General features: G+C 45.9%; 1 protein-coding gene across 1 annotated transcript in view; it reads left to right on the forward strand.

Moving 5' to 3' along the window:
* nfatc1 (nuclear factor of activated T cells 1) overlaps window positions 1-26,563 on the forward strand; it is a 68,276-nt gene that overhangs the window by 35,656 nt on the left and 6,057 nt on the right. The window contains exons 8-9 of the mRNA XM_034094606.1: window positions 1,890-2,022; window positions 17,714-18,319. Of these exons, the coding sequence (XP_033950497.1) occupies window positions 1,890-2,022; window positions 17,714-18,319 (739 nt within the window). The remainder of the gene's footprint in view (window positions 1-1,889; window positions 2,023-17,713; window positions 18,320-26,563) is intronic.

The raw sequence follows: 26,563 nt of genomic DNA on the forward strand, positions 1-26,563 counted from the left end.
TCTTTGATAACGGCGTGGTGTTGTTGCAGGAAGTCCCGACGGAGAATACTTTTGCTGTAGTACAGGGGTGCACATAACTGGTACGCAGGTTATGTGCGTAATCTGAAATGCATACCGTCACTTGTGTCACAAAGCGCATTTGCGTACCGACGTACGTGTGAAGCTTTTCCAGAAGGCGGTTAGATCACCGGACGACAGAGTCGGTCTCCATGTGCACAGACAGGGCTGCTGTTAACGTCGGTCTGTACAACGGAATTGTGCCAAAACTACGCCAACCGGCTGCGGAGGGAGACTCCCCCCTTCACTGGAGAACTGCGTTAAAACAGCTGATCACAACGTTCACACTCTGTGGTCACGACTCACGAAGTACTCCACTAGCCGCCGCCGCCCCCCCCCCCCTCTGTCGACTTTCCTGAAGTACTCCCCCGTTGATAGAAAGCAACACGTAATGAATTAAGACCCCACGGTTTGATGATTGATAGGTGTGTGGGTTGTCTTTCATTTTGACACGCCGAATTTTTTTATAATAAACATAGATACTGTATGTTAAATGGATATATCCGCCATCTTTCATTTATCTTTCCATTCCCACAACAATATACATAAATAAATGGCATATTTTGGACATAGTTCGAATGGTGATTAATCATGATTAATTCATTTTTAAGCTGTGATTAATCCGATTAAAATTTGTAATCGTTTGACAGCCCTAGTATTTATATATATATATATATATATACATCATGCACTCCAATAGGCTGATAAAGTCCATGATGGCAGTGTGGTTGTTTAACATCGCACCATCATGATGTTTTACACATTTAATAGTTGTAAATCAGGGCTTCCTTGGGGCTGATATGAGCATGGGATAGCATTAAGGACACACGCACAGAAGTGCAACTGGAATGTGACTGTAGATGTTCTCAGCCTCAAGGGGGAACAGCATTGTTGTGTTTTTTAAAAGTGTTGAAAGGTTCTCAAAAGTCCACCCTTCATCCTGTGGGAGTTTGTGCTGGGCAGTGTGTCATGGCTTGGACTGAGAGAAAGAGGGAGAGAAAGATAGAGGGATGTAGTGGTGTGTGTTTGGGAGATGGAGGAGCGGATACGAGGGTGTCTCTGTGTGAGGCGCTGCACCTGCTCTGTGTCTTCCAGTACACACACATTCTCTCTCTCTCACACACACACACACACACACACACACACACACACACACACACACACACACACACATATGGAGCTGGTGAACGTGGTTGCAACTGGCCTTCGCTCTCCCGCAGACAGCAGGAAGCTTTGCTGGGGAAATAAACTGTCTGGACAATCCCCACTTTAATGTATTCATTGTGCAAATAACCATGGCTCTCCATAACCTCAGTTCATGGTCTCTGTGTGGGTCCCTGGTTTGGGATTAGAACCAGATTTTCTGATTTTATCCACAGCCTCCATTTTACACAACCTCAGGCTTTGGGTTTAAGCGAAAGAAGCTACGATTATTTCTTTGCTCATGCTTAGCAGCAAATAGTCAACTGTTTGAATACAAGAATTCAATTCAAACAAAACTAAAACCCAATTGTGTTTCTCCCTTTTAAACCACAGAACATTAACTGTAATTCCATTTATGAATGTTTTAATACATTTTTTTTATTAAGTTAAAAAGGCCTTATCTCTCTATCAGGTGACACATTAAGTGACTGAGCAGCACACGAGACATACAGGCAGACACACAAAAAGGGTTAAAAAAAGATCAAGGGAACTAGAACACTAACAAAGATGAAAAACAGTAAGATAAAAAACAACTAATCAAATAAAAAGGCTTCACGCAATGGACATTAACCTCTGCATTGTCTCTTTGTTACAAACAATATTAATTACTTTATTTTACTTTGTTGCAGAATTCGCTACTCATTGAAGTCCCTCCCTATCGGAACCAAAGACTCTCCACTCCGGTCCACGTCAACTTCTACGTCTGTAATGGCAAGAGGAAAAGAAGCCAGTACCAGCGCTTCACCTACGTCCCCGCCAATGGTACGCTCTCCTCCCCATACACTTGTACTGCTGATTAAAGTGAACAAATACAACTTTGCAACATTTCCTTAGCGAGGCTATGTTTTACTCAGAGCTGCCAACAAAACATTACACTTAACTTTTGCATACCAGAGACCTTAGTACACATTTTCTGTCTTTAGATCTTTGCTAGCAATAAGGCTGCTAGCAGCTAACGCTAATGTTCAAAGCAAGACACCAACTGAAACTGTGATGTCAGTGCTATAATGAAGACAGAATAAACGCTTTTATGAATCCTTAAGTAGGCAGGTTTGTGCTTTAATGATCTAGCTTATTAGATACAACGTTTTGAATCACTCCCCCTCTTCATCTTGTATCCTCTGTCAACGGGGCTCTTTTGGCGGGTACAGTTCAAACAGTTAACGTTACTCTACTTTTTCGATGCCTGGGGTTAGCTACTGTAAGGTGTTTTATTAAGTCGTATGCTTTTTGATGAGTAGCCTCTTAGCAAAATGCTCCCAGGTATGCAGTGATGCCATGTAAGCGTCTTTGGGTTCAAGAAAAGCGCTATAGAAATATAATTTATTATTATTTTGTGTCTTGTTTCATTCTTGCCCCTCATATTACAAGAATGGACGGTTGAAGCACTTTTAGCTGCTTACACTTTATTAAACTTTTACATAGATCGTAGCATAACATTTACACCCTGGCTTCATCCGCATGCCTGCTCCGGTGTGTGTTCCCCTCAACAGGGTCCGTGTGGAAACATATAACAACTATTGTAACATCCTTTTTCCTTTTCTTTTTAAGTGTAGGTATTTTTTTCTTAAATACAAATTTCAAAATACAATTTTCACTCAACGTTTTTTCTTTTAAATCCCCCCCAAAGTCCTTGAGTCACATCACATCAGTGACCCCATATCAGTGTGCATAGTCCTGCAAGTACTGTGGCCTAACAGCTGGTCGGCCAGCTCTGTAGTCACAGTCTGTTGTGTGTTGTGTGTCACACAGGACTCTGTCAGGGGTTGTTTCTGGAGTCGTGTGAGTGTCAACAGTCACCGTACGGGCTGTCACACTCGGTACCGTGCCCTGGACCCGTCTCAGGTGACGTCGATTCCTCCTTAGAACACCTCCATTCTCCAGCTGCACCGTGTAGGACCTGTGGTCAACAGGCTCCACCACAGTAGCCGTCCTCCAGATCGTGTGTGGTTCGTAAGGCTGAACTCCAACCCGGTCTCCCTGTTTGAGCATGTCCTTAGCAGTCCTGTTGTAGTACGTGGCTTGCTTCTCCTGCCTGTCAATCCGCTCTTGTGTTGTCTGTTTCACCTCGGGTTGTAGGAGACTGTCCCGAGCAGGTAGTAGAGTTCTGGTCCTCCTGCTAAGCAGTCCCTGAGCCGGGCTTGTAGTCAGTCCTTGAGTAGGTGTGTTGCGGTGATCCAACATAGCCAGGTACGGGTCCTGTCCCGCCGCCTTAGCTTTCAGCATCAGTCGTCTTGCAGTTTTCACAGCAGACTCGGCCTTCCCGTTGCTCTGTGGGTATCCAGGAGACGACGTTTTGTGCTCGAACTCCCACAGCCGACTGAAACGCTGGAACTCTTGGGACGAATACTGGGGCCCATTGTCCGAAAAAAGAATAAGCGGAATCTCCTGACGGGAAAAGTGAGCTTTCAGCTTCCTAATTACAGTACTTGACTTTGTATCAGGTAGGTAGTCAACTTCCCAAAAGTTGGAATAGTAGTCCACTGTAATGAGGTAGTTCTTATCGTTAAAGGTAAACACATCTGTACCAACGTTGGCCCGTGGTCTGCCTGGTACCTCATGTGGATGTAGTGTCTCTTTTTGTTGTTTCGTGTCAACTGATCTGCAAATGTCACATTTCACTATGAACGTTTGTATCTGTTCATTCATTCCCGGCCAGTAGACACATTCTCTCGCACGCCTGAGGCATGCCTGCACACCCAGGTGAGAGGAGTGGATCCGGCGGGGGATGTCCCTTTGTAGTGAATATGGGATGACAGCTCTCTCCCCTCTGAAGATGATGTCATCCTGTATACTCAGTTCCTCCTGGAACGAGTAGTAGTGCATAATATCTATCGGTGTGTCTTTCTTATGTGTAGGCCATCCCTTCTGAATGGTGTTGCTCAGTGTCTGTAGCGTTCTGTCTCCTTGTGTAGCAGAGCAGATTGTGCTCAGTCTCTCTTCAGAGATAGGCAAGTAGGCCACCATATTGACCGTCGCAATCTCAACTTCCACTGTTCCTGCAGATGAGCTCTCTGGTAAGTATGCTCTACTCAATGTATCTGCAAGTAACATGTCACGACCTGGGACATAAATCACATCAAAATCATATCTCTGAAGTCTGAGCAACATACGTTGGAGTCTCTTTGGTGCACTGAACAGTGGCTTCTTGACACTGTTCTCCAACGGCTTATGGTCACTCTGTACTGTCACTTTCCGGCCATACGTGTATTGATGGAACTTTTCCAAGCCATAGACAAGAGCTAAACATTCTTTTTCTGTTTGGGCAAAGCCCCTTTCGGTTGGTGTCAGTGCTCTGCTCCCGAATGCTACAGGTTTCCCTTTTTGAGTCAGTGCTGCTCCCAGACCCGTTTCTGAAGCATCACGCTGCAATGCCAGTTCCTCTTGTGGGTCATCATAGTACTTCAGTACTGGTGTTTTGGCTATATTGTCCTTGAGCCTGCTGAATGCTTCTTCGTGCATTTCTGTCCATTCCCACATATTGTCCTTGTGTGTGAGCTGTCTCACAATCTCACAGTCATCTGACAGGTGTGTGTAGAGTTTAGAGAGATAATGTACCATGCCCATCAGTCTCTGTACGCCCTTCACGTCAGTTGGTCTTGGCATGTCTCTCACTGCCCTGATCTTCTCGGGGTACATTTTCAGTCCATCTGCTGTCAGCAGGTGTCCAACATATGGCATCTCCTGCTGCCTCAACCTGCATTTCTCTGCATTCAGTTTGATATTCTTTTCTCTGCATCTGCTTAGAAACTGTCTCAATGTATCATCATGGTCTCTGAAGGCCATTTCTTGTGTGTCACCTTCTCCTGCGATCAATACGTCATCAGCTATGATGTAGATGCCTGGCAGACAGGCTAGCTGGTTAGCTGCACAGCAACAGTGCGTTTTCTTTTTCTTCTTTTGTACTGCTCTCTTACTTCCAAGTTTCCAATTTCCGCTGCCACCATGTTTCATTCTTGCCCCTCATATTACAAGAATGGACGGTTGAAGCACTTTTAGCTGCTTATACTTTATAAAACTTGTACATAGAACGTAACATAATATTTACACCCTGGCTTCATCCGCATGCCTGCTCCGGTGTGTGTTCCCCTCAACAGGGTCCGTGTGGAAACATATAGTGAAAGGGAGATCCGGACATGGAAGGAGACAGAATTGCATTGTAAAGAGAGGCTTACACTGATGATGTCATTATTCCACAGCCATTGCCTGTGCAATCAACATTTTATTCATAATGATGGAGCACATTTTTTTTAGCTATTGCCACTTTAACTACAAATAATCCTATAGTCTTCTAGCAAATGTTGAATATCATGTTCATTTTGAGTCAAAGCATGAAGCTGCTTCTCTTGTCTACCTAACTTGCTTTTTGATGAAATTCCACAATACAATAATAATAATACATTACATTTATAAAGCGCTTTTCCTGGTGCTCAAAGGGCTTACAAGCAAGTAAAACAAAATAACAACAAAAGTAGAAAGTGCTAAGCTAGGAGGAATAAAGGCGAGGGGTTAGTTGATTAGGAGTTAAAGGCAAGAGTGTAAAGGTGAGTTTTGAGAGGTTGTTTGAATGATGTGAGAGTGTTGGCGGATCTGACGTGGCTGGGGAGGGGGCTCCAGAGTGTGGGGGAGGCTGCTGCGAAGGCCCTGTCATCCCAGGTCCGGAGCTTTGTCCTGATGGGCGGCAGTAGGTTAGCTTCAGCAGACCTGAGGCGACGGGTGGGGGTGTGTCGTTGGATGAGGTCACAGAGGTAGGGGGGGGCAAGGTTGTCGAGGGCTTTGAAAGTGAAAAGTAATATTTTAAAGTCAATGCGGTGTTTGATGGGGAGCCAGCGGAGGTCATGGAGGATAGGGGTGATGTGGTCGGAGCGTCGGGTGGAGGTGAGCAAGCGGGCAGCTGAGTTTTGGACATATTGAAGTGTTATTAGTGTGAATGCAGGTGATCCAAAAAGTATGCTGTTGCAGTAATCCAGTCGGGATGTTATAAAGGCATGGGTCAGAGTTTCAGCAGCGGTCGATGAGAGGGAGGGTCTAATGCGGGCGATGTTCTTTAAATGGAAGAATGCGTTTTTTGTGACCTGGTTGACGTGAGGAAGGAAAGTGAGGGTGGGGTCAAGGATGATGCCAAGGTTACGGATGTGAGTGGAGGGGGTGACAATGGAGCCATCGATGGTAAGAGAAAAATCTTGGGTTGAGCGGGTAAGTGAGTTTGGGCCAATGATTATAAGTTCCGATTTGTCCCAGTTAAGTTTTAGAAAATTGTTTTGCATCCAAATGTTAATGTCAGTGAGGCAGGTGCTGAGCTGGGAGTGTGTGGTTGGAGACATTGATTCTGTTGAGAGGTAGAGCTGTGTGTCATCAGCATAACAGTGGAACTGGAGTTGGTGTTGACGGAGGACAAATAGGACTTTTTGAGCTGCCCCTCTATGGGACGTCCCAACTCGGGAAAGATTGTATTGTGATAGTCAGCCAATCCATAGCAGCCATAGCCTCTTTCAGTAAGGTTAGGAATTGGGCTAAAATCTGGTAAAAACGAAAAACCAGTGTACTTCATGAACATTAAATTGCCGTACAAATGTGTGCCCAGAATAAGAGGGAACCCCCTCATTAACTCTAAGCCTTCAGCACATTGTCACTTATTCTTTTACTTCACCACTCTCCGTCTGCTCTTCGCATTTCGTATCCCAGACTAATTAGAAACATTTCAGCCAGCATTTTACATCTAAAGTCGAGAACAAACTGTTTGTATTCCCCCGTCTTGTGGTTTGCTAGGGAGGAACAAAGCAACGCTATTATTCCTTCATTGTAAAAAATTAAAATCTATAAAATCTGTTCTTTTCCGTACCTGTACACTGCAGCGAGTGCACTTACGAGGGCGGGAAGAGAGGCCTGGGAAACGTGTGTTATTTGAATAGAGAACCTGTTGCCAAGCTAAATATAAACACTGACCCACCAACTGAAATGTAAAAACCACTTGCTAATTACGCTCCCGGACTTGGAGAGAAAATCCAGTGGGTGGTTCAAAGCTGTGATTCAAGTGGACTGGCCCAGCCCTGCGCGGGGGCGACGGAGTGCCCCACTGTGAAAGTGGACCATTGTCCTCAGGATGCAGAGAGTGTGAGGGAGGGGGAGACAAGGGACGGTAGTCTGGTCAGTGTCTCCTAAAGGGTGAGTCAGTACAGAGAGACATCCACATGAACTCTGTCTTCAGAAAGTCACCAAGAAAATGTTGAAAAAACGACAGTGTTATATTAAGTTTTGGAAATTAAATAAGTAATATACTTGGAAAAAATGTAATTAAAAAAAAATAATGCAAATATGAACTCATTAAAAATATAAATAAAAATTAATAAAAAATGATTAAATAAATTGACTTTTTATCTTTTGACTTTAATCTTTGCGATATAATTTGGAGTGAAATATTTTACTTTTTCTAACTTTTTTCAACACATATTTAGAAGTTATATAATAAGAATATATATGATATATATAATAGTATTTAGTGACTTATAAATCATTATATAATTGTGTTAAGATACCCAGCAGTATTTACTATGATAGAAATGAGCTCCACCTCTACCAGCTGCAACATTAAATGTAATATTAGGTATATAAAAAGTAATTCTTTTTGAAAATTCACTATGATAAAAAGATTTAAAAAAGCGATTCACCATAATGAGTACTCAGAGGTGGAAGAAGTACTCGAGTGGAAGAATACTCTGTTACAAGTAAAAGTACTGGATTTTACGCAGTAAAAGTATTAGCATCAAAATATACTTAAAGTAGCGACAGTAAAAGTAGTCATTGTGCAGATTGGTCCATTTCAGTGAAATGTCATGAAAGTGTTCTCAAAGCTGGTAAAGGTGCAGCTAGTTTGAATGACTTTGTAGACTGCAGGGTAGCTGGTGGATTTACTCCAGGTGGAACTAAAGTCTGATTCAACACTTGGTTATATTTCACATCATTCATCCACATCTGTGAAGTAACTAAAGGGATTAAATACATGTAGTGGAGTAAAAGTACACCATTTACCTCTGAATTGTAGTGGAGTAGAAGTACAAAGTATCATTAAATGGAATAACTCAAGTACAGTACAAGTACCTCAAAATTGTACTTAAGTACATAACTTGAGTAAATGTACTTAGTTACTTTACACCTATGTGAGTACTTTAGATGTTACATACTCTTTTTGTATGCTGATACTTCTGTACTATGATAGTATAAAGTGTATTTCTATACTCTGTTACAGTTGTAGTAAAACAGTACTGCTACACTTTGTCTACATCTCAATATTTTGTATAACCACTGGTAAAAGAAACACAGGTGGAACAAAAATCTATCTATTTTGCAATAATGAAATGTAAATGTATTTCACTTTTCCTGTTTTTCAAATCACATCACTTTCTTGCCGCAGCAGGTGTTACAACCATAGACTGTATTACAACACAGCACGCAGAAAAACGGCAGATTTATTTTGGGACATACACACACGGCTGATTTCCACACTCCGGAAACCCAGGGCCACGCTGCTTTTTGTGGCAACACAAACGTTTGCACTTCTTCTGTGCCCTTTCTGTGCATCTGCCCCCCCCTCCACAGACACACTTACTCCAAACAGCCAGGAATAAGTGTGCATGTGCTATTTTGGGACTGCGGTCTGCGTAGCCATCTCATCGCAGTTCAGAGGCTTCAGAGAGGCATCACACGTCTTAGTTTCACTCCTTGGAGTCTATTCATCCACTTATTCTGTAGGGTTAAAAATAACTTCTTCAAGAGACTTCCCTAGGCAAGCAAAGAGATGCAGATAAACAACAAACAATTAACAAAGTGTTTCAGTAAAATACAATACAAAAAAGTTAAAAGAAGAATAAAGTATGAGTTTTTATTGCCTCAGCTTTGCACATGAATCAAAATAAAATAGTTGTTCTATTTCGTCCCTACTGACCACTGAGGCGGTGCTTTAAGCACTGGATATGTCCATCGCACGCATGCGCAGCTCGAGTACCAATAACAACAAAGTCAGCTGTGACCCACGTGACACCGGCTATATCAGCCGGTGTCGTCAGAGGATCTGTTCCTATCATCTTCTCGCTGTGCGAGGGTACCGTGGCTACATTTGTGTAGCCTACAGCGTTCAGGTTTGAACGTTTGATCTGAGGGATGTCTCTGCAAGCAGCTGGCCGCGTGCAGCTTCGCGACTGACAGTCGGAGCTACGGGTCATTAACGCAGGTTTGTGTCAGCTTGTTGCTGGTGGTGGCTGTGTCCCCGCACCCTCTCCCAGCCAAGTTGTCCTGATTACCGTCTTATTTTTTGTTTGGCTTAGACTTTCTGGTGACGACAGTGTTCCCGCTTCCTCTCCCATAAAGTTGCCCTTATGCTCTTTTGAAAGTGCTGCTTGTAGCGTTGTGCCCGAGCTATCATTAGCATTTGAGTCCCAGCTTTGGCTGTGTCCCTCATTCAATTTAGTATGGAAGCCCAGAGGGTCATACTTTAAACCCGTTTTTCGTTTAGATGCAGAGAGTAAGGTAAGTACTTTCTATTGCTTAGAAGCTATTATCTGATCTTAACATTTGTGTTCTGACTTGGTCACTTGATTGTTAGCAGCAGCCGCTTGGCTAACACCTTGCTGTTGAGGTTAACTATTAACTCAGGGCAGTGCTCCCGCTCCCGGTAGCATAGGGTTTGATTGCAGTAGCGCTAGATCGTTGTATTACTGCTCCTAGTACTAGACTCCTAGCACTAGGATGATATGCAGAGAACATCTTCACTGCGGGTGCTGTGTGCTCTGCATGTGCGGTTACTACTGTAACCAGGCACGGTTCTATGCGGGCTGTTCTCTTTCTTAGAAGCTAATTATCTGGTCTTAACATTGTGTTCTGACTTGGTTGCTTGGTTGTTAGCAGCAGCCGCTTGGCTAACACCTTGCATGTACTGTTAAGCTTCATTATTTAACTCAGCCGGTGAGGGCAGTGCTCTCGCTCCCGGTAAACGCATGCTAGGACGATATGCAGAGAACAATCTTAACTGTGTGTGCTGTGTGCTCTGCATGTGTGGCCATTAAGGAGGATGTCATCCTCCCAATATTATATTATCTAGTGGGCAGCCGTTTGGCTGACACTTTTAGGCACCGGCCATAATTACTACTGTAACTACGGTTCCAAGCCGTGTAAGTACTGGCCATAGTCAATACCGTAACTACGGCTCTATGCTGTGTAAGTTCTGGCCATAGTTACTACTGTAAATACGGTTCTAAGCCATAAGTACTGGCCATAGTTACTACTGTAACTACGGTTCCAAGCCGTGCAAGTACTGGCCAGAGTTACTACTGTAACTACGGCTCTGTGCTGTGTAAGTTCTGGCCATAGTTACGACTGTAACTACGGTTCTAAGCCGTGTAAGTACTGGCCATAGTTACTACTGTAACTACGGTTATATGCCGTGTGAGCACTGGCCATGATTACTGCTGTAACTACAGCTCTGTGCTGTTCTCTTCTTTAGAAGCTAGTTATCTGGTCTTAAACATGTGTGTTATTTGACTTGATCTCGCTTGATCGTTAGCAGCAGCCGCTCGGCTAACGCCTTGCGTGTACTGTTAAGCTTCTTTATTTTACCCAGCTAGGTGAAGGCAGTTCTCTCGCTCCCGCTCCCTCTCCCTCTGCCGGTAATGCCGATGTAGCTACATCCCTTTTTCTGTTCGGCGAGTAGTAGCACCGCTGTGAAGGCTGTGTTCCCGCTCCCGGTTACGCTGCATCTGGCATTCGTCTCTAACTCAACCAGTGAAGGCAGTGTTCTCGCCCCCGCTCCTGGTAGATGCTGAACTGCCTCGCTTTTCCGTTAAGCAGGTAGCCGGTGAAGGCCGTGTTCCCGCACCCGCTCCCGGTTACGCTGCATCTGGCGTTCGTCTCTAACTCAACCAGTGAAGGCAGTGTTTTCGCCCCCGCTCCTGGTAGACGCTGAACTGCCTTGTTTTTCTGTTAAGCAGGTAGATGGTGAAGGCTGTGTTCCCGCACCCGCTCCCGGTTACGCTGCATCTGGCATTCGTCTCTAACTCAACCAGTGAAGGCAGTGTTCTTGCCCCCGCTCCTGGTAGATGCGGAACTGCCTTGTTTCTCCGTTAAGCAGGTAGCTGGTGAAGGCTGTGTTCCCGCACCCGCTCCCGGTTACGCTGCATCTGGCATTCGTCTCTAACTCAACCAGTGAAGGTAGTGTTCTCGCCCCCGCTCCTGGTAGACGCAGAACTGCCCTGTTTTTTCCGTTAAGCAGGTAGCTGGTGAAGGCTGTGTTCCCGCACCCGCTCCCGGTTATGCTGCATCTGGCATTCGTCTCTAACACAGCCGGCAGTGTTCTCGCCCCCGCTCCTGGTAACGCAGAACTGCCCTGTTTTTCCGTTAAGCAGGTAGCTGGTGAAGGCTGTGTTCCCGCACCCGCTCCCGGTTATGCTGCATCTGGCATTCGTCTCTAACACAGCCGGCAGTGTTCTCGCCCCCGCTCCCGGTAGCATAGGGTTTGATTGCAGTAGCGCTAGATCGTTGTATTACTGCTCCTAGTACTAGACTCCTAGCACTAGGATGATATGCAGAGAACATCTTCACTGCGGGTGCTGTGTGCTCTGCATGTGCGGTTACTACTGTAACCAGGCACGGTTCTATGCGGGCTGTTCTCTTTCTTAGAAGCTAATTATCTGGTCTTAACATTGTGTTCTGACTTGGTTGCTTGGTTGTTAGCAGCAGCCGCTTGGCTAACACCTTGCATGTACTGTTAAGCTTCATTATTTAACTCAGCCGGTGAGGGCAGTGCTCTCGCTCCCGGTAAACGCATGCTATGGTTGCAGTAGCGCTATATTGTTGTATTTACTGCTCCTAGTACTAGACTCCTAGCACTAGGACGATATGCAGAGAACAATCTTCACTGTGTGTGCTGTGTGCTCTGCATGTGTGGCCATTAAGGAGGATTTCATCCTCCCAATATTATATTATCTAGTGGGCAGCCGTTTGGCTGACACTTTTAGGCACCGGCCATAATTACTACTGTAACTACGGTTCCAAGCCGTGTAAGTACTGGCCATAGTCAATACCGTAACTACGGCTCTATGCTGTGTAAGTTCTGGCCATAGTTACTACTGTAACTACAGTCTAAGCCATAAGAACTGGCCATAGTTACTACTGTAACTACGGTTCCAAGCCGTGCAAGTACTGGCCAGAGTTACTACTGTAACTACGGCTCTGTGCTGTGTAAGTTCTGCTGTTAAGCTTCTTTATTTTACCCAGCTAGGTGAAGGCAGTGCTCTCGCTCCCGCTCCCTCTCCCTCTGTCGGTAATGCGGATGTAGCTACATCCCTTTTTCTGTTCGGCGAGTAGTAGCACCGCTGTGAAGGCTGTGTTCCCGCTCCCGGTTACGCTGCATCTGGCATTCGTCTCTAACTCAACCAGTGAAGGCAGTGTTCTCGCCCCCGCTCCTGGTAGATGCTGAACTGCCTCGCTTTTCCGTTAAGCAGGTAGCCGGTGAAGGCTGTGTTCCCGCACCCGCTCCCGGTTATGCTGCATCTGGCATTCGTCTCTAACACAGCCGACAGTGTTCTCGCCCCCGCTCCTGGTAGACGCAGAACTGCCCTGTTTTTCCGTTAAGCAGGTAGCTGGTGAAGGCTGTGTTCCCGCACACCCGCTCCCGGTTATGCTGCATCTGGCATTCGTCTCTAACACAGCCGGCAGTGTTCTCGCCCCCGCTCCTGGTAGACGCTGAACTGCCGTGTTTATTAATGCAGCCAGGTGAAGGCAGTGCTCTCGCTCCTGCTCCCTCTGCCGGTAACGTGGGTGTAATTACATCTCTCTTTCTGTTCCGCGAGTAGCAGCAACGCTCTACTCTTTCCATTAAGCAGGTAGCTGGTGAAGGCTGTGGTCTCGCACCCGCTCCCGGCTACGCTGCATCTGGCTACCTACAGAATGGCTCATTCATGTAGCGCCTGTAGGGCTTCTCTTGAGCCCGAGGACGTCAACGACCGCTGCCCCTCCTGCCTCTGGTGGTCAGTGGGGACGAAATTCGAGCATCTGAGGGAGGTTCTCACGGTAAACGCCTGCATGAGCTGTAGCTGCATGCCTCGGGCGCTCAGAGTGGCAAGAATCACTGAGGTGGAACGTCTGGCAGCAGCCAACAGACACCTCTCCTTGTCACATCCTCCTCCAGATCAATTCGGCCATTCCCGGCGACTTGAGGGAGCGATGGCTATGTGTGCTCCCCCCAATAGAAGGACTAGAAACAGGCTGTCCTCTAAAGTGGATCGGCTAGCTGCCGATAGGGGCATGATGAAGTCGCCTCTTGGCCCTTCAGCCTGGGCCCGGTGTAGGGGCTGCTAGCGGGCCGCCTGTCCCCCCCACCCCTTCGGTTGACGCCCCTCCTTCGGTTGGCGCACCTCCTTCGGCTGACGCACCTCTGTATGAGGACGCCTTGTCGCTGGTACAGACTCGTCGCCAGGTTTGGCTGGCCCAGTCACCACTAACGGAGGCATGTAGGGGAGTCCTCCGTAGCGTACCAGTCGAGCCAGGGGAGTTGTTTAGGTCAGCTGCCCTGGAGGCACTGGAGCGTGCTGCCCAAGCTAGGCAGACCAGGCAGCAGCACTCGGGTCTTCGCAGACCTGTACCCACTTTCGTGCCCCAGGTCGCTCGCCTTCCAGGCGGCCTCGTGCCCCAGAGCCTTACCGGCGCCCCCCACGAGGCTCCAGGGGCCGGGGGGCTGGGCCCTGAAATTCCGGGGGCGGTCGTCGGCTGCTTTCCCAGCAGCAGCTCAGTTACTGGGCGGTCTGTACTTCCGGCCCTTGGGTGGTTTTCACCTTAACCCAGGGGTACGGACCGCAGCTCCGGCTCCTAGCCTTCGGCTGGGTCTAATTGACAGTCGTCAGCGATCCGGCAGGGGCCCTAGCTCTGGCCCAAGAGTTGTCCGTCCTTCTGTCCAAGGACGCAATCAAGCCAGTAAGACCCTCTGCTTAGCCCAGGGGGTTCTACTCGGCATACTTTCTCGTGAGCAAGAAAGTCCGCGGATTTCGCCCAATCTTGGACCTCAGAGGAATCAACAGATTCCTGAAGGTGCTGCCATTCTATATGCTGACCACTGCATATGCACAGGTGGAGTGGTTCTCAACCGTGGACTTGAGGGATGCCTACTTCCACGTGGGCCGGGCAAGAGGGTGCCTTATATTCAGTTCCTCCGGCCCTTGGGCAGACTGGCAGCTGCCTCGGCCGATGGGCCCTTAGGCCCGCTGTCGTTGCGCCCCATGCAGATGTGGCTGAACAGCCTTCACTTGGACGCCAAGTGGCACAGGCACAGGGAAGTCAGGATGTCGCAGCATTGCCTCCACTCAGTCACGCTGGAGGGGCAGGGCCTATCTCCTGGTGGGCGTGCCCATGGGCGCCATCCCATCCCGCCAGGAGACCATCATCATAGGTGCATGTCTCTCAGGGTGGGGTGCAGTGCGGCAGGGCAGGACCGTTCAGGGTCAGCGGTCTGCCCAGGAGAGTGCGCGCCAGGTCAACGTGCTAGAGCTTCGGGCTGTGCAGCTTGCACTCACGCACTTTCTACCCCAACTGGGGGGCAAGAATGTGCGTGTTCCTTGGGGGGACAGCATGTACGTTGTTGCTTGGACAACAGTCCCTTCTAGATAGTGGACGTTCTCACTCCACTCTGAATTTATGTGGCTGTGATTTCTGCCCGACATGTTCGGGTCGACGGCGCCACGGCGGGGTGCCACAGGTCGGTGTCCCTCTTTATGAGAGGGGTTTTACGGCAGCGTCCCCCTAGCACCCCGAGGGCTCTGGCTTGGGACCTGCCCCTGCTGCCGGATGCCCTATCATCTCCTCCCTTCGAGCCCCTGGCCCAGGTGGGGCTTAGGTGGCTGCCCACGAAGGCAGCATTTCTGCTTGCCATAGCCTCAGGTAAGCGAGTCGGGGAGTTGCATGTCCTCTCCATAAACAATACATGCCCGAGGTGGGACTCTCAGGCGTTGCCCTTTGGGCAAATGTGGCATTCCACAAACCCACTTCAATCAGCCTGCCCAGCTGGCACGCTTTGACATTCAGGAGTACGGCATGTCGAAGTTGCTGTGCCCTGGGGGTGCCCAAAGGGCGTATATCAAGGCTACTGCCTGTATACGGCAGTAGGAGCAACTCTTGATTTTGCCCTGGCGGCACTAAAGGAGGTTATGCCCTTTAACCAGTGGCTGCCCCACTGGGTTGTCGATGCCATCTCACAGGCTTACGGGGCCAGTGGCCGCCCCCTGCCATCAGGCTGAGATGCCACTCTACAAGGAGCATCTCAACATCTTGGGCTGCCCTGAGGGTGGTGCCCCTGGAGTGGAGTGCACCAGCTGGGCGTAAGCTGGTCGTAACTCTACGTCCGACGTAGAACCGAAGGTTAAGACCAAACTAAAGTTATGACTAGTGCACCACTTAGACTTAAGCCCTGAATGCGTTGCGCCCAGGTGTAACTTTTACGCCTAGTATGGAGCAGGCGTGAATCGGAAAGAGAGACTAGTATCCATAGTAACATAAAACAGGCAAGAAGGAAAATAACTGGCAGTGCGTCTTGTTTACATGTTGTAACGGAAAGGGCATTAAGAAGAGAAAGAGTTGTCCGTGATCGAACAAACCCACTGGACATCTATTCAGTGAGCTGATAGAGAGGTTTCGTTTTGACAAGCCCTTTTTGATTTAATCGAGGAGATCTCCCCTCAACAACAGAACGGATCAGACAGAAACGCTGCGCTCTCCCCAACCTTGCAGGTGCTGATTGCTCTCAGATTTGACTTTAATACTGTGGGAGACATGATTAATGTTCATCGCACAACTGCATGTCGGGCTATTAGACAAGTTTCCTTGGCTCTCCAGCGCCAGCGCATCTTAAGACCAGGCGCAGCTACGACCGAGACTAGTCAGGCTTGGTGCACTCGGTGTAAATTCGAATCACTACGTCGGACGTAGCTAAGCCCAACGTTAGAGTTAAGACCTACTTTTTTACGCCCAGCTGGTGCACTCCACTCCTGGAGACCATCTGCGCCGCGGCATCGTGTGCATCTTCTGGCACATTCTCCAGTTGTCATCAGGTCAATGTCGCCACTCCCCATTCTTTGGGCGTGGTCCTTTTGCCGAGCTCCGCTGCTTCCAGTGGTGAGCAAGGGCTTGGATTCTTCATGACATTGTTGGTATAGTCATCCAGTGCTTAAAGCACCGCCTCTGGCGGTCAGTAGGGACGAAATAGAACGATAGTTACGGCTGTAACTACGGTACTATGAGTCCCGGATGACCGCCAGAGTTCCCTGTCACTCAGAATTCTTGTGTGCTCGCGAGAAGATTCTGGGAACAGATCCTCTGACGACACCGGCTGATATAGCCGGTGTCACGTGGGTCACAGGTGACTTTGTTGTTATTGGTACTCGAGCTGCACATGCTTGCGATGGACCTATCCAGTGCTTAAAGCACCGCCTCTGGCGGTCATCCGGGACTCATATATTTACCTAAGCAGTGACAGTAAAAATATGCAATAAAATAAAGATATTTAAATAAATAAAATATTTTAAAGTAAAATGTCCCAAAAAAGAAATATATATATATATATATATATATATTTAAACCTAAAAATAACCTGCATCTGGGTCCTTCGCATGGGACCATGTGTCGCATGTCACCCCCTCTGTCTCCCCCTTTGAACACTATCACCTCAATAATGTCACTGGTTGCCAAGGACACCATGCACTTCTTGAAAACTGTAATACAATTTTACAGTGGTGTAATAGTATTAATACAAAAACAAATCCTGCATTGCACGGTTTAAAAGGGTTTTGACTGCTGATGGAGAACTGAGCACATGCTTCCTATTATAATCTAAACCAGCGTCACCACAAAAGAGAAGAAGAAACTGATCCAGTGATGTGATGAAGCTCAGAGTCAGATTGGTGCTGTCGCTGTCTTGTAACTGGACTAAAACGCTTGTTATATAAGATTAATGTTGTGTTATATCTGCTGCAGACACATTTTACCACATTTTAAAACGTGGTGTCCAACATGTGTCTTCTGGAATCTGGACAGGAGGCCAAGTCGCTGGTGACTAATAACAACCCGCCTCATTTCAACTCCACTATCCTCATACACCCTGGAGTTTCCATCTTGTCTTTTACATCTTTGGTTAAGGAAAGCATGTGGATGTTAGCGCCAGAGCAGGATCCAAAGAAAATAGGCATTTTATTATAGAAGCAGCTGGATGCTTCTGGTGTTGATGACTCATCCCTTTTTTCCTGCTTTTTGTGAATTTTTTCAGCGGGGTGGGAGAGCTGGGGCGCAGACACAGAGTCTCATTGATGCGAGTGTTTGTTTGGCAGCGTGTGTATCCTAGCCACAAACCCACTCTCTCGCTCACACACGGCTGGAATATGTTTACTCATTTAGCTTCTCCTTCTTCTTCTTCTCCTCTCAGTTCCAACGATAAAGACTGAGCCGCACGACGACTACGACGGCCCTCTGGTGCATCAAAAGCCATATTTCCCCTCACAGGTCATGACCCCCATGGTGACCTCTGACCTCAGGCCGTGCGTGGTGGGCGGGGCTTACTCTGTCAGCCAGCAAAGATTGGCAGCCAAGCCATCGTCCCTGCCTCCCTCCTCCTCCCCGAGCCCCAAACTGCACGACCTGTCGCCCCCGCCCTTCTCCAAGTGCCTCCCTGGGGGTCCAGCTCTCCAGCCCGCGGGCCAACAGTCCCCCGTCCCCCACGTCTCCATCATCCAGGAGACCCCCGGGCGCTACCAGCCCCCCATCCTCTACCCTCCCAGCAGTTGCTCCTCCTCCTCCTCTTCCCCCCTCACCTCGCAGGCCTCCACCCCGACTGACGGCCCTTTCTCTCCGGCCCTGTGCTTGACCCCCGCCCCCCAGCCGGGGAGTGGCAACACCAGCCCGGTAGCGCAGCAGCACCCCAAGGTGCCACAGAGGGGGCGGGGCTCGCTGCAGGAGGACGGCAGCCCCCCCCGGCTGGCTGTCAGCATCAAACAGGAACCGCAGGAGCTGGACCAGATGTACCTCGATGATGGTCAGTGAAATTATTTTTGATCAATAAACAAATGTAAGCCTTAGTTTCTAACACGGTGCTCAAAAATTATAAATCAAACTACCCACTTATTAAATAAACAAGACTGTTTTATGGCCTCCAGCACAAATGAATCATAATATAAGTGCTGAGATATTTGATCAATATCATGTAGTATGACTCACTAATCACTTTGCAGGGAGTTGAAACTTAGATCCATATTTGGGATACTCCTACTATCTTTATGGTTGATGGTTGATTAAATGAGAACATTGATTCTATAGCTGGTTAGCATAGCTTAGCATAAACAGGGAAAACAGCTCCTGGTTCAATCTCAAGGTAAGAACATCCCCCCAATCAATCAATCAATCAATCAATAAATCAATCAATGTTTATTTATATAGCCCAATATCACAAATGTTACATTTGTCTCAGTGGTCTTCACAGTTTGTACAGAATATCAGTATGACAATACAACACCCTCTGTCCTTTGACCCTCACATCGTACAAGGAAAAACTTCCAGAGAAAACCCACAGTTTAAAGGGAAAAATGGGAGAAACCTCAGGGAGAGCAGCAGAGGAGGGATCCACCTCCCAGGACGGACAGACGTGCAATAGATGCCGTGTGTAAATTGAAAAGATAATACATTTGCAACATAGGTAGTCCAAATGTTTGAAAATGCATGTCTATAATAAGAAGATGAATCCACGAGAATGTCAGAAATCTTGTGGAAGCCATCAGTGAAGTAGTATGGTGAGAGTCAGGCAGGACCGCAGAGACAGGTTCAGCCACGACTCGAAGTCCAGGACTCAGATCCAGTGCTTAGGATAGAGGATCCAGGACACACGACCACAGCAACATGATTAGCCTCGACTCAGGATCCCGGCGTATATATGGACACAAAAAAGAGATTTGGGGGAAGCTGGGTTAATCGGAACATGAGAGTACACAGGTACAAACAGCCAGAAAGACGGAGTAAGGTGCCCCCCCAACAGTCCAAGCCTATAGCAGCTAAACTAACGTGTATACATGCACTCTCTTAGGATAGGTTGAGGGAAAAGGGTAGCAAGTAAGAAGTAGGAAACAGAGGTGGAGAGGCACACAGGGAGAGAGGTCCCCACTGGAACCTGAATTTGTCAGAGGTAGGAGTGGGTCAGTGACTACGTTCCACACTCCCCGGCCGGGCTAGGCGTTCTCTGCGACCTGTAACCCTCTAATAAACCTCGAGAGGTCAGAGAGGGGAAAGGTTTGGATAACATTTTAAATATAAGATCTAAGTTTTTAGGATTTAAGTGAAAGAGTAAGAACTAAAATGTATAGGTGAAGAGGCACAACGTATCTATGTCAATGCACTCTTATTAGATTATTTTATTTTATCACTATAAGCTTTATCAAAAAGGAAGGTCTTAAGCGTACTCGGATAGGCTGTCCGAACACAAACTGGAAGCTGATTCCACAAATGTGGAGCTTGATAAGAAAAGGCTCTGGCTCCCATTGTACTTTTAGAGACTCTAGGAACAACCAACAACCCTGCATTCTTGGAATGCAATGCCCTGGTATAGTGGTTCCCAAACTTTTTCAGTCGGGACCACCTTGGGTATTGGAAATATTTTCGGGACCCCCCCCAACCCGGTTCCCATCTATATTGGTAGGATTAATTGTATATTGTTGTAAAAACATTACATTTTCTCTCCCAATAATAAGAAGATACAAAGATCCAACTATAATTTTATATTTTATTATGGATTACACATTAACAAAAGTGCTTGTAATAGATACTGTGAATTAATTTGGCCTAATTAAAACTGGTTGGCCTTCTTCCCTGAGTAGTAGATTTTTAAATTCAAATTTCTTTAAGGAAAATATATTAATTAACTAATATTTCTACTGCAGGTTGCAAACGATCACATCACTTTACCATTCCTATTCCACACTAGCTTATCAATTACTTGTGTGTGCTTGCTTTCCCTTGCAGATCTTCTCAAACCCGGGCTGTTGTTTTGAGACTGCCCCTCTCAGTTCATTCTCAATTTTCAGCTTTGATCTGTATTTCGTTTTGATGGCAGCAACAGCAGAAAAAGCCTATCTCACACAAGTAATGTTGCAAAAGGCAGCATTAGCCCACAGCTCTCTGACCAATGAGATATTTTCGAGCAGTGTTTGTTTACAATTGAATAATAATAATAACAATACATTTGATTTATAGGTGCACTTTAAAAACAACGTCATCTCAAGGTGCTTCACAAAGCTAAAAGGAGAACATAAAAAAATCTTCCCGCGACCCCCCTGCAGTACCTCCGCGACCCACCAGGGGTCGCGCCCCACAGTTTGAAAACCACTGCCCTAGTAGGACAGTAGGGTATAATGAGTTCTTTAAGGTAAGATGGCGCCTGCCCATTAAGGGCTTTGTAGGCGAGAAGAAGAATTTTAAATGCTATCCTGTGTTCTATAGGGAGCCAGTGTAAGGCAGCCAGAACAGGAGTAATGTGGTCCCTTCTCCTAACTCTGGTTAGTACACGAGCTGCAGCATTTTGAATCAGCTGAAGCGACTTGACTGACTTCTTGGTACTCCCTGATAATAAAGAGTTACAATAATCCAGCCTAGAAGTAACAAATGCATGGACTAGTTTCTCTGCATCGTTTTGAGGTAAGATATGCCTGATTTTTGCAATGTTACGTAGATGGAAGTAGGCGGTCCTTGAGATTGATTTTATGTGGGCGTTAAAGGATAAATCCTGATCAAATATAACACGAAGATTCCTTACAGTCTCACTGGAGGCCAAATTAATGCCATCCATAACTAGTATATCTTTAGATAGTTTGTTTCGTAGATTCTTTGGGCCGAGTACAATAACTTCAGTTTTGGTCTTGTTTAACATGAAAACATTTAAGGTCATCCACGTTTTTAAGTCCTTGAGGCAGTCTTGAATTTTATTTAGGTGATTGGTTTCATCAGGCTTGATGGATAAATATAGTTGAGTATCATCCGCATAACAGTTGAAATTTACAGAATGATTCCTTATAATATTGCCTAGCGGAAGCATATATAATGTGAACAAAATAGGTCCAAGCACTGAGCCCTGTTGCACTCCATGGCTAACTTTGGTTTGCATGGAAGATTCATCGTTGACACCCTAATAAAACCTCTAAAGCTCACAGATCAACACATTAGTGGTTAACCCGTACAGTCTTATAAAGGGTACGAAAAACAGTATGGGTTTTCAGCAGGGTATCTAACGTTTAGCAAAAATTAAAGGTAAATATTTACACTAAATATACAAGGTACCGTACAGTATAAGTACAGTTAAAAATAAAATACTGGGATGAATAAAATATATGCTGTAATGGAATTCATAGTGGAGAAAAAGTGTTACTTAGACAGAGTTAGGGTTTATGATATTAACTTGAACAAGATTTGCTCAGATGTTGTGCAGTAATATAATGCATAGTGTCTATATGGAGGGGGTAAGTGGGGTTCCTAGACAGGTAGCAGATTGTAAGAAACACCATTTCAACTCATTTGACCTGAGAAGGCGGATTACAGGAGATGATAATGCCGTTTTATGGAAACAGAATTCAGCCAAGATCTAGTTATACTCTTCAGTCAGTGTTTCTGTTGGATAGCACGCTCACTTGTCTTTATTGTGAAACCATGATAGTACTGTTTGTGTCAGTTACAGGCCACTGTGGGAGGAGTAGATTTATGTGAAAGTGAAACTGTACCAAAAGGTTTATCACTGCTGTTTGGAGTCTTGAATTATATTTCTTTACAAATTCTATATCTTTTGTGGTACTACTTCCCCTTAGAGCTTTCTTCGTCTGTATTTCTGAGGTTACTGCATGAAAGGAACCTGGTGGTCTAGCGTTTGATATATCTGGCTTCAGACCCTGCAATGAGACAAGCCTGCCTGAAGCTCCCTGATCATGAATTCGGTTTTTTGTGAGCCCCTATTCATCTCACAGAACCAACATTATGATCTCACTGCTCTGGCCTTCTCTCTCACCGCTGAGGTTCTGCGCTGAAATAAATTGGATAAATGATCTTCCTCAGGGTAAGAAGAAACAGTCCTTGGCTGTGTGTCCTGTAGAGAAAAGGAGTGCAGTAGATGAAGCAACCCTAACCAGCAGCTATCAGCGGAGGAGCGGAGGGGCGGGGGGGCTTTGATCCGTCACCAGAGTCTGGCCCGGCTTCCTGGGGACGGAGAGTGAGTTGTTGGGCCGCAGACTGCAGACTGTTCCCATGCCACTTCCTGTGAACAGTCTGGGTAAATACATTAGCACTTGTTAGCCCCGTCTGCGGGGGGATTTGGCCGGCTCGAGCCACAGATTTGATTATATCCTAACCGGTGCTCACGGCTATTCAGGGGTTTATTGGTTAAACCAGGTGTATTTAAAGTAAATACATCTCTTAGGAACGTGTTCCACAAAAGGTGGATACATGATTCCCCTTGGCTCCTTCAGCTCCTTAGAATATTGAAAATTTGAGGGAAGAAACAAAGGCCTTGAACGTTTTGGAACAAAGTCATAAATAGGCTATTAAAAAAACCTTGAAATTAAGTTTTCTGCAAGAAAATTGTATCTCTTTTGATCTTTTTTTCTGTGAGCCTACTTCAAGACTGCTTATCCAGTATTGCTACAGTACCTTTTATTGATCTATGTCTTGAAATATGCATTGTTAGGCTTTAGAATCTCAGGCAATTTGTCCTTGAATAGTCCTTAAATGTCATGCCTGGGAATGTGGTGGGAACCGTGTTTATAGTATGCGATGCTACCATAACGTAAATGGATGTTGAGGAGCTGAGCCCCAACTACATGTGTTTTCATTGGCAAACTGATGGAAGTTTTACGAGGCATTCCATGCTTAATGTGGCTTCTAACTTCATTAAAACTTTTGGCCGAGTTTGAAACCACTTTATGATTCCTGGCCTCACTCAGGTGCGGTGTTGCAGTCATTTGAAGTTGGCCCTGCTCAATATACATGTTATCTAAGCCTTTTCGGAGGCTGACTATCCATAAACATATAATCATGTTTATGTGTTTATGAGATTTAATTGGAGTTATTCCAGAATACAAGATTTATCATGGGCATTGTTTTATTTAATGTAGTGCATTCTCAAGAACCAAGCAAGGAGCTATATTTTGGAGAATCCGGTGTAGCAGATGTGTGCCCATCACTTCCTTTCCCATGGGTCTGTCCAATGAACAAGTTATGACGCTAGAATTAAGTTAGAATTGCAAAAAAACATATACAAGAGGATTTGTTCAGAAGAAGCCAAGTCACAAGATAACGCTCCCCTAAAAAAACATAAAAAGTGATTGTCAGACAATATCCGATGAGTTCGGAGATTGCATTTTCGCCAATGAATTCCACCTTCTGCTTTTCACATCCACTGTCTATCTGCATTTAGCCATAGCTTGCTCCAACATGATTGGTCAACTCGAACAACAAATGCACTTCAGAAAACTTCTAGTACCAACATCTTGTTGTCTTTGCCTTCAGAACACAATTTGATGCCAATAAAGTACCTTAAATGCATGACTGTTTAACCACTTATCTTGTGAAGTAGCCGTAGTAAACTTCAATTATTAATGAATGTGATATTCAGGTCCCACTTGAGCTTTGTTGTTGCCCTTGGTAACCAGAGCTGTTATCTGTTCCTGTTTGTGCAGCCCTTTTGATAATTCAGGATCTTCTTCTGTTTCACGTTTCTAACCCCGTCCCTTGGGAGCCTACAAACTGTCTACTCGTGGAAAGTCTGACTCCCTGTCTGGCCTCAGAGCGGAGGTTTAGGCTGCAGGGTGCTCAGTCTGAAGTCCAGCGCTGCTGAGGCTGCCAGAGATGAGGTCCGGCCACGCTGCCATAAAACTTGCTGACTTCAGAGGATTGCACGCTTCCCTCTGGCTCAGAGAGTCTGGAGGAGGGGGCCAAAGCCATACGTTCTGCTGCACAGTAGTGTGCCGGAGACTTTAGTCAGCGGTGAGGTAACACGAGCTAAATGTGCATTCTGAAGTCAAATGTGAGCCAAATAATATTACGATAGGCTTTTTTATTGCGTGTTGTGGCCTTGTTAGATGACAGACCAGTACGATTGATGAGCAGAGGCTTCACAGGATCATAGGAAAGGTATTTGGGAGTACATTTGTGGGAAGGCTCTGCCTGAAAGTGATTTTATAAAGGACAACTCATATAGTGCCTCAAATAACTTGGAGCCAAAACGTGCAAAAAGAAGCTATAGTTAGCTTTAGTATTGTTGGAGGAAATATTGTTCTGGTTTACTGCATTTTCTTCAACATCTGCTATGTGTTCCGAGTTAGTTATAGTTGCATTTCTAAATAAATGACTGGCCATGAAAAAAAAGCACAAGTATGATATAATGCTGTGCAACACTGCGTGTGCGTGGGAGAGGAACTCGCTCTGGAGAGGACTTTGGGATTTGAGCCTCTGCAGACCATTTACTAAAACCTGTATAACACACTACCCCCAAAAGCATAGCAGGGCCTCTTTAACTAACACATGGATACAATGGAGAAAACTGATAATATAACACCATAATATAATTGACATTGGTGCAAGAGTTGGAAAGTGTACAGTATGTCAATGGCACATTGTTCACACAACTCGTCTTTGTACCACATTGAGCTTTCTGTCTTTCTTCGAGTCTGAAAGAACATTTTTATTATAGCCATAATTCACTTCTCCATTTCTATTATATTTTTTCTTGAAGCCTACAGCATTTCCAAAGAGCAATTGTCCACAGACATGTTCGCTTTAAATAATAATAATACCTGGTTTAAGGAGGAACTTGGCAGAGTGTGTGGTGAACTTCAGATCTGCAGTAACCCAGTAGGAGCCTCCTTATGAGGCCAAGAACATCTCGTGGCTTGTGGTCAGGAATTGACGTGGCGGTAAACGGGGAGGGGGGCCAGGGTTTCTCCTCTCCTCCTCAGCTTTGCTCTCTCATTGTCTCAGCTCCTGTCCCTGATGTTCACAGCGGTGTTGTGTTGTTACCGGCCGGATCACATTGACGCGCTCGGGCCCTGAATGAGGCAAACAGTGGAGTCCTGATAACTGTTCGGGAGTTCCTCGTGTCGGGGGTTTCCTGGTCTCAGAGCCTGTATCAGTCAGCTGCAGCTGCTGCGGAGCTCCATGGGACAGGAAACCGGTTCTTGGATTACTTCATATCAAACCCCACCTTCCAGGAACTTCCTTAACTGTAAAGTCTAATGAATAACTTACCAACATCGCAGTGCTCGTATTAAATTAAAAGTGTTCTGTTTAATCAGAGATGTTTGTAGGGTTATGTCTCATTAAAGGGGCCCTATTCTGCTCATCGTCAGGTGTATATCAGTATGCAGTAACTCGACTGTGTCATGTCTCCCTGCTTTAATGTTCAAAAAGCTCTTTGTGTCTCATACTTATTTGTGCTGCAGCACCTCTTTGCACCCTCTGTCTGAAACCAGAGCCCAGTCTGTTCTGATTGGTTAGCTGGCCGGCTCTGTTGTGATTGGTTAACCACTTAGAGACGTCCTGCTCCTTATATATCAAGGAGGATTTTAGTCTTTGCAGACTATTTACATGTTCAAACAATTATATCACAAACAATTATAATTTAAATATGAAATGACTGTTAAAGGGCCACAAGTAATGTATATGCAGTCTTTTAATTCCTAATATGTTTTCCATTCAGCCTATAAAGTAATATACAGTAAGTAGCATTTCCTCTACTTTAACAAGTTATCAATAATCACAGTTCAGTTTATTAGTTTCTTAGAATTTTTTGTTTAATTGTTGTATTTGCAATGTCTCCACAATGTCCATGGAGCAGAGGTGCTGGGGCTCTCAATCAGGTCACATGGTCTTCCTCAACTGATGTGTTAGGGTTGGAGATCAAATGTCCTCTTTTCTGAGTAACTTAAGGACTTTTTTTCCATGTTGCTTAAAAATCGAAGTTTATTATTGACCTTAGAAACAGCAGTTGATCAAACATATCACTCATTTATTAGTCAAACTTGTAGTCATTAATAAATCATATCAATCATAAATGAGAAATCCTGTAGAGAAATATTTGTAAAACAACTGAGCACTCAATATGTTTGTATATAGCCCAAAACTGCAAATGACCCGTTTGTCTCAGGGGGCTTTACATCGTGTGCAGCACACAAGCCCTCTGTCCTTAGACCCCTGCAGCACACAAGCCCTCTGTCCTGACCCCTGCAGCAGACAAGGACAGACTCCCAAGACACCA

Source organism: Pseudochaenichthys georgianus, chromosome 11 (genome assembly GCF_902827115.2).
Source record: "Pseudochaenichthys georgianus chromosome 11, fPseGeo1.2, whole genome shotgun sequence".
NCBI classification, from domain to species: Eukaryota; Metazoa; Chordata; class Actinopteri; order Perciformes; family Channichthyidae; genus Pseudochaenichthys; species Pseudochaenichthys georgianus.